The following is an 8,861-nucleotide window of genomic DNA, read 5'->3' as shown; positions in this document are numbered from 1 at the left end:
TTCGGGAGTGGGACTGAAAACACTGCATCCCTCTCCTACAGTGGGTGGGCGTATTTTTCTCTTCCACACCGTGTCACCGCTCCGTCCGGTCACTCTGGCCTGGACAGACGGATACTCGTAGACGCTGCGCGCTTGAAACAATAATGTCCCATTTATCTTTTTAAGTTTTACTGGAGAAGGTCTGCAAGATGCTGCTGCTGCTGTCGCTGACTTTACTGACATGCACCAGCCAGAGTGTACTGGGGCGACTGGAGGAATCCCAGTTTGCAGATGACTTTGATTCCGACCTCGCAGACTTTGATTTAGGCATTGTAAGACATTTAAAAAACAAAGGTGTTGTACATTTTTGTGTTTGGATTTTCTTATCTAACTCCTTTTTTTGTACACACAGGCGCCACGCAGGGTCCCGCGGCAGCTGAAAACTATATTAACCAAGGTAAAGTCAAATTTATTACGTAGATATGACGATGTTTTAACATTAAGCAATTTTTGCCCTTAAATTGAGAGGTTAAAACGTTTAAGTGGAGTCCAAAACATTTAAAACAATTAGGCAAAGAAATCAAAATACTCTGAGAGTTTAGGAGACATGGTGACTACTCTCCCTGGCATTAAGAAAACATTTGATTAAGCAGAACTTTTTTATTTCTAACAGTGATACAGAATGCATGACCTAGTTTCAGTTATTCCTATTGTGTCACCCTAAAATTGTGCGTTTTAGGGCGTGACGCACAGGAGATCCGCCAAGCGCGCAGATGTGGCGCAGAGTATCTGTAAAGGACTGGATCTCAGCTCATGGGAACACATTCCTCTGCCTCTGTTTGGTTATTGTAACTATGGGGAAATTCGGGTTTTCTTGGGATGAGGAATCTTGGTTTATCAAAAATAAATTGCGTGATTTTCGATATGCACAGCAGGCCTGCGTAAAATCGTGCCAAACTGGCGTTCACAAACAGTGATCTGGAAGTCCAAGTGGTATATGTTCTGCTTCTGCAGTAATGGTGTTTTGACTTTACTTCTGCAGGAGACTAAACCGCACATCCAGGAACTCTCCATCAAGACCACCATAATCTCCCGCTACGCCTTCACCGCGGTGTACTGCGCCATGCTCAACCGGCACTCCGCCGCGGCCGAGGGCGTCTTCCAGTTTCAGATCCCCGCAGGGGCCTACGTCTCCAACTTCACCATGTAAGAGTGCTGCAGGTCAACCGAGCAACTCACACAGTGAACTTAAAAATCATAATCAAATGGGGTTTATAGACATTAGCGTCACCTAATGTAAAAACTGACTAAATGCCATATGAACATAATCCAAATGTAAAATATGCTGAAGAGCATGTAAACTTCCAACTGATGTTAAAACATGAAACTCACATGAGAAAAGAGGATACAATTAGAAGATTCTTTTTTTTTTGCTTTTTTCTTTGAAATGAAGCAATGTTGTGACCCTTGATCTCAGGTTATAGGCTCATATGGCTTCAGTGTTGACATGTGTTGTGAGAAGCAGTTGACTTTTTTCATTTGAATGAATTCTAGAAGCAGAAGGAGGTAAAAGCAACCAGTAGCTACTTTAGAAATAAAAAGAAAAACGGAGAAAAGTCACAAAACCTGTTTAAATTTACTTTTGTATATGTTGTGACCGCTTAGTTTTATCTTGGGACCCCTAGAAAGTGCCTGACCCCCAGGTTAAGAAACCACTGCTCTCCTATTAAGATGTTCATTCTAATTCCTATTTTCTTGGCTTCTCTTGATGTAATAAACTTAACTAGAAAACAGCAGTAGGAGAAGCCTAATGTTTAAAAAGTGACGCTTGTGCAAGTACACACTTTAGAAATAAATAGCTGAAAGGCACATGTACAAATGATCAGAGCATGTTATGAATAGATGTTAATTCTTAACCAACCACTATTGTTATCAGTAAGGATGGTCAAGTTTCAGAAGGTAACTGCCACATTAAAGCCAGTCTTGAGTACTATTATGAACAGCTGATCATTAAAATGGAAAGCAGAGATCAAAATATGAATAAATTAAACCTTTTTGGTTTAACACATCTCATCAGCAGGAAATGTAGCACCAAAGTTAACACTTCGGAACTAAAAATTAATGAATAACATCATCCTGTCTGGTTGGGGGGATTTATGATGTTTCAGTTGCTAGGGAGATGTTAGCAGATGTCAGGCAAGAAAGGGTGAAAACTTTTAGATGGCTGCACACACACATACACACACACACACACATACACACACACACACACACACACACACAGAGAGCACCCATAAATTGGGAACAACAGGATTTTGTCCACAAAAATCCTGTCTTTTGTGTGAGAAAAGCCAGTCGAAACATGACAATGGGTGGTCCTGAATATGAGGCCCGCTCTAATCCTCAACCTTTGACCCCGTGAACCAGGATCATTGGAGGGCGAGTCTTCCAGAGTGAGGTCATACCAAAGGAAAAGAGGGTCAAGCAGGACAACGGCAAAGCAAAGAACAAAGATTCAGGTGCTGCAAGGTAAGAGGAACCTGTGTGTGTGTGTGTGAGTGTGTGTGTGTGTGTGTGTGAGTCTGAAATAAGATCATTCCACCAGAAGCGAGGAGGTCTGTCGTATAAATCTGTGACCCAAAAGGTGACATATGGAAGGAGTGACATCACATTTCAAGCTGTCACATGAAAAGTGAAATTGCATTAAATTAGATGTTGGTGACTCACTGACTCCGCTGTAAAAGGACAGATCCGAGGAGGAAGGAAAGGATTGAAGTGGAAGCTGAGAGATTAGACAAAAGTTGCTCTTTCACATTTATGATTTCTCCAATTGGACCGCTCCACCTCGCTTTCCAAATGGCTCAAATGTTTTTTTTCTGTGTACAGCTCCTGCTATATGTTTTAAATTTAATCAGTAAGTAATTAAAGTTTATTTGTATAGCACCTTCCAAGTGTTTCACAATTAAATTTTAAATACAATGCATAGGCATACTCTAGTGAGTTATGATATGGACAATTTTCAGTGCAAGTTTAACAGTAACAAAATATTTAGGCTATATGTCAAGTTTCAAGTCACAACCTTGAAACTCATACCATCAAAATGATTGGAAGTCAACGGCTGCATGGATGATCAGAAATAGGCATTTAAATCTTTAAAAAATAACACTATTTCTCTTTAATAAATGTAGTGACCTAAAAATGTACCCTACAATATTTCTCTCTGATATGTAAAGTACAAGCACCTTAAAATTGCATGAAAGTGGGACGACCTTTAGCTCACCCAGTAGTGTGTGCCCATGTAGGCTGAGTCCTTGGCAGCAGCCGTGGGTTTGAATCCGACCCATGGTCCTTTGCTGCATGTTGTAGTCCCCCAGTCCCACCCCCACCCCTCCCCACTTTCCTGTCCTGTCAATTAAAGGCCGTAAAAGCCCCAAAAAACAAGTTGCACGAAAGTGACTTTTTACTTGCACTGTCTCGACCCTTGTCCTCCGTTCCAGTCCTGAGCCGGAGGTGGAGGTGTTCAGGATGGCGGTCAGCATCCCGGGTCGGAACCGAGCCGTGTTCCTGCTGACCTACGAGCAGCTTCTGCAGCGGCGGCTGGGACGCTACGAACACGTCACCAGCCTGCGGCCGCTGCAGCTGGTCAGCCGCCTGAGCCTGGACGTCACCATCGCCGACCACTCGCCCATCACGGACCTCGAGGTGCTGCCGCTCCGCAGCAACAGGAGCACCAACACTGGGCCTAATGCACCAGGTTTACAGATATATATTCTTTTACATTTTTTACTACTTTTGTAGTGGTCATTCTTATTTCTTCCTCATACATGACTAGAGTAGTAGGTTAAAACTGTATTTGTCTCAGCCAAGCTCAAAGAACACAGACATCATTGTTGGAGTAACCCTTTTAAATCCACTTTAGATCAGGGTCACTTTACCTGTCTTAGGCTTTTATTCTTGAGCCAGTGGAACGCAAACACACTTCCTGTCTTTGTCCTCAGCCAAGCCAGAGCCTCCCATCACCACTGTGATCAAAAACGAAAAGAACGTCTGCAAGATCACCTTTGGCCCCAACATCGTCCAGCAGGCCAAGATCACCACCAACGGCATCCTGGGAGACTTTGTGATCCGCTACGATGTGCAGCGAGACATGGGGATAGGAGACATTCAGGTAAACAACACTCCTAGACTCTGACAATGGAGAAAAGCAGACTGAAAAACCATAAGTTTTCATATTTTGCGTCACACATTTCAAATGCAATACACACACACCCACCCACCTGCTAGTGATAAATTTCTCTAGTTTCCTGTCACCCCAGTCACTCCGCTGCCAAACTCTCACACTCTTCATAACCAAACTATGTTTTTCTTATAAACTACTTGCAACTCACTGCCTGTTGCACGTCTCTAAACGTCTTCCTTTCCCAGGTGTTAAATGGACATTTTGTCCACTACTTTGCCCCCAAAGACCTGCCAGTTGTGCCCAAGAATGTGGTGTTTGTGATCGACACCAGCGCCTCCATGGTGGGGACAAAGATCAGACAGGTAAAGCAGCACAATTAGTTGATATTTAGAAAACTTGTCCAGTTAAAGTTGTAGGAATGTGTTTAATTATGGCCGTTCTAAATGCAGTGAGTACATGTGAGCTTTGTGAGGTTTTCACTACTACATAGGAAAACAGCTTGGATTTTACTCTTAAACATCTGGTATTTTTGCCTGCTAGCCTATTTACCAAAAATCCCTGTACACTTAACATTTATCATTGGCTCATAGGTTAAAGTTTAGGTTTTTGACAAATGCATTTTTTTCCTAAATGTTTCTCTAATTTATAGAAAAGCTGCAAATGTAGATAGCTCTGAAAACTTTCCCATGCAGGTGCATTTAACTTCTTGCGGGAAGCTTGGACATTTGAAAATTGAGGCTCGACTGCTGAAGAGCGTTGCATTGTAAAGATGTTAATTTGGTGCATTTACTCTCAAGTATCAGATGTCAGCGCCTGCTGTGAGTAACTGAAAGCACTATCATGGAACTTGGTGCTTTTAACTGCAATATTATACAGCGTTGACACAATTTAGGTGACACAATTTTAATTGTGATGTTCCTGGAGCTTTCCACTTTATCTTGTATGTATGGTATGTTGTGACCTAATTTAAGATTATTTTCAAATAACATTGTGATGGAAAGCCACAGGTGTTGGCCTCTAAATTTTTATTCAACACTTCCCAGCGCTCATGCATTGAATTTGGGCCAGGTTGAGGGACACTCATACTGTAACTGCTGCAACAAGTCTTACCTATCGTAGATAAACGTTCCAACTTGGACAAGAAGTACCAGATAAGATATGAACTTCTTACTTTTCCAGAGTGTCAGAGGAAATTCCTGCTTCACATGCAAAGCAGAAGTTCAATGGCTGTATTGGATTGGAAACCTGATACCCTATGTCCACCCACACTTATATCAATATCAGACCTTTTCCTCCATCTGTAAAAGCATAGTAGTCCCCTCGGCCAGACTGCTGATCTCTGCAGCTGCCATGAGTACAGAAACAGAGAAGAGGAGAGACGAAAAACAGGTTTTCTGTGAGACAGAAAAGTGGAAACACACAGCACAAGGCAGTGCTGTGAGGGAGGAAGGTCAGTGTCTATGGGGTAATGGAACTTTCTAGACAACAGCACCCTCGACCCCTTGATCCGTCCCCCCCACCCATCGCCAGCCCCCAGCGGACCGCAGGAACAGAACAACAAGTGTGTTTTGATGTGGCTCCACAATAGAGGGTTTTTAGTGTAGGGCAGTCTGGGGTGGTGACCCCTGCTTTATACAGCCCATATAGACATCTATAAACCCCCCCAGCGCCCAATTATATATCACACCCACACTCAGAGCTGCAGAGATGCTGCCATTGTCAAGCTCCAGAACAGAAAAGTAGGAATTCGTCTGTGCACTTTTGCTTGTTGATTTCCTCAAACGGCGATATTCAAAGCAAACCACACGGCTGTCAAGAGAGACTAATGTTGAGTAATTATCTAATTTAACATATAATTGATTTCTTATACTCATAAAGTTTATGTTATAGCTCCAATTGGATATATATAAATAAACACACACATAATACAATGATAGTATAATGCCTGAATCATCAGCAAACAACCAAACCCAGTTGCATGTAACAAAAAAAACTGAATTTCAATCAGACCAATGCAGGCTAAAACGTTATCTTTTCCATAAAGTTTTGGATGTATTGCGTCAGCCTCAATGCAATGGCATACAGAACCCATTCAAAACTAACTGAATTAATTAAAATATGCATGACCAAAGTCAAGCTACAAAAAGGGGAATCTTTTTTCAAAATCAATAGAAAAGCTTTTAACATTAGAGGTAATTAACTACAGGTTGAAACGTTGTGGAAGGGTGTAGCCCGGGCCAAGGAAGAACCCATTACGGTTTGGATTGGATCTGGATCCCGGGGCAGACTTCACTTCACATTCTCCAGTGTCCAGAGTAACTAGACCTAAAACTATTGACACCATCCTCCTGGCCTTGATTAATGGGGGAGTGTGTGCTTGTGACAAAAACACCAGAGCTGGTTAACAGGCTGGGCATTTAAAAAATTAAATGCATGATTTGTTTCCGATCACTCTAGCGTAATAATACAATTACTATGGCTGCACCACAGACACCGTGACCACGTTGTGGATCATCTAACATTCTATTGAAGCTAGAGTCACATTTATCTGCTATAAGAAATTCAACATTCCTTTTGTGGAATATGATATGAAAAACCCTAGCCTTGTTTTGAAAGTGGTTTCTCTTTCTTTCTCAGACTAAAGACGCTCTGTTCACCATTCTGAGGGATCTGCGACCCAGCGATCGCTTTAACTTTGTCAGCTTCTCCAATAGGATCAAAGTTTGGCAGCCCAACCGTCTTGTACCGGTGACGCCTCTTAATATCAGAGATGCCAAGAAGTTCATTTATATGCTGGTGCCCACTGGAGGTACGAGGTTATTAACCGTATGGCTTGTCTTCTTCAAAATGTTCCTATATTTTGAAGGGTAATGGACAAGATCCTGTTGGATTAATGTATTTCTAGTTGTCAAGAACTTCAATTTCTCCAAAGCAACATGACCAGCATGGTTAACTGAAGACTTAGAAGTGTAATATGAGAACATTTTCTGGTGTAAATATGATTCAATGTAAAGGTCTACCCAGAAAATGGTTATCTGCATTGAATAACATAATCCATAAGTAGAAAGTGGAAAACATCCTTGTTTAATGAGCTTTTCATGTCCTGACCTCATGGCATAAAATCCATGAAGTTTGACTTATTGACTGCAGCAATTATCCGACATGACGTCTCTTCATTGCAGGCACAAATATTGATGATGCCATCCAGACTGGCTCCTCTCTGCTTCGTGATTACCTCTCGAGCCCTGACGCCAGCCCGAACAGCGTCTCCCTCATTATTTTCCTGACGGACGGGCGGCCCACGGTCGGGGTGACACAGTCCATTTCGATCCTGGGGAACACTCGCTCAGCCGTGCAGGAGAAGTTCTGCATCTTCACCATCGGGCTTGGGAACGACGTGGACTACCGGTTGCTGGAGCGCATGGCTCTGGAAAACTGTGGGATGATGAGACGCATCCACGAGGAGGCCGACGCCAGCGCCATGCTCAAAGGGTAGGAGTGTACTTTGTGCATCCAGTAGAATATATCCATGGAACATTTCTTCCATCACAGGCCCTTTGGTCCATCTTGGACAATTCTTGGAACATTTTTTGTATATATATGTAAAATAGGAAATCACATTTTCTTAGATGCCAACATGGATTTGTGCAAATGGCAACCAATATGGATATTATTTATTATTCCAGCTTCCAGATGACCTACACTCAAGATACTGATGGATAAACCTCTTTTTATAAGGTCAAAGAATCCCATGGTGCTAACTGAGATGAAAGAAATGAAGAAGACTTCTTTCTTTTTCTGAATATCAGATCTGAACAGGTCTAACACGGGCATGAAACTGGTCCAAGACCGGCCCAACTGGTCTTGTTTTGTCCATTTGAATCTGACTGTAGTTCACCTTCCCCCCTGTTAAAATTCATTTTGGCAGATCTGACCACAGCAATTGTCTAAAAAAAAGAGGGCAGATCAAAACAGCAGCGCTGTAAAACCTCTTAGAGGATGTGGTTTCGGTCCGATCAACAAATTCTGGAGCTGTTTGTTTGTGGTGGAAACGTGTTCCATCCTTGATCTGACCCAACTGCAACGGTTTGCTTTTCTTTTGTGTGAAAGAAATCGAACCAACAGGAAAACAAAACACAAGTTATCAATACATCCACTGGTTTGGCCTAGAGCAAACTATAGGTAAGATTGGTGTTAAACTATCTTAAATCTGACCTCACACTGGAGTCAAATGGCGTTTGACTCCTCGACTTAACCGCCTCTTCTCGCCTTTTTTGGTTTTCCATTACGAAAAAAAGTCCCTGGCACCTGCTAACAGTTAGTTTTAGTACCACCTCTGTTGAGGTTCAAAGCGAGCTGAGGCGATACCAAAAGGTGACATGAAAACCTGCAGACTACTGATTGGTCGGAGAGAATCGTCACTGTGTCATCATTGCTAGCGATGGACAGCGGTGTCCTGAACAAACCCGCCGTTTTAAACAGTTTAGCCAGCGGGTTTTTTTTTTTGCTGCCTCCAGCTTCTTTTGAAGCTAATTTGTCTTCTGGCTGTGGCAACAACCACATGCTGAGAATCAAAAACAACACACTTACGTTCTGTGTGTGTGTGTGTGTGTTGCGTTAGGTCACGGCAGTTTCCTGCTATGACGACCAGCCACGGCACGGCTGGCCTCGCGCACGGCGGTACTAATCTGTAATAGAAAAA

At 42.6% G+C, this 8,861-nt stretch overlaps 1 protein-coding gene across 1 annotated transcript in view; it reads left to right on the top strand.

The window, feature by feature from the left end:
* itih5 (inter-alpha-trypsin inhibitor heavy chain 5) overlaps window positions 1-8,861 on the top strand; it is a 16,976-nt gene continuing 8,115 nt past the window's right edge. Inside the window, exons 1-9 of the mRNA XM_032505863.1 lie at window positions 1-311; window positions 392-436; window positions 1,022-1,185; window positions 2,407-2,508; window positions 3,477-3,733; window positions 3,978-4,147; window positions 4,405-4,521; window positions 6,797-6,968; window positions 7,342-7,651. Coding sequence (XP_032361754.1) covers window positions 189-311; window positions 392-436; window positions 1,022-1,185; window positions 2,407-2,508; window positions 3,477-3,733; window positions 3,978-4,147; window positions 4,405-4,521; window positions 6,797-6,968; window positions 7,342-7,651 — 1,460 coding nt within the window. The 5' untranslated portion in view covers window positions 1-188. The remainder of the gene's footprint in view (window positions 312-391; window positions 437-1,021; window positions 1,186-2,406; window positions 2,509-3,476; window positions 3,734-3,977; window positions 4,148-4,404; window positions 4,522-6,796; window positions 6,969-7,341; window positions 7,652-8,861) is intronic.

The sequence above is a fragment of the Etheostoma spectabile genome, chromosome 23, assembly GCF_008692095.1.
Source record: "Etheostoma spectabile isolate EspeVRDwgs_2016 chromosome 23, UIUC_Espe_1.0, whole genome shotgun sequence".
Taxonomy (NCBI): domain Eukaryota; kingdom Metazoa; phylum Chordata; class Actinopteri; order Perciformes; family Percidae; genus Etheostoma; species Etheostoma spectabile.
This window is presented reverse-complemented; position numbering and strand designations above follow the sequence as displayed.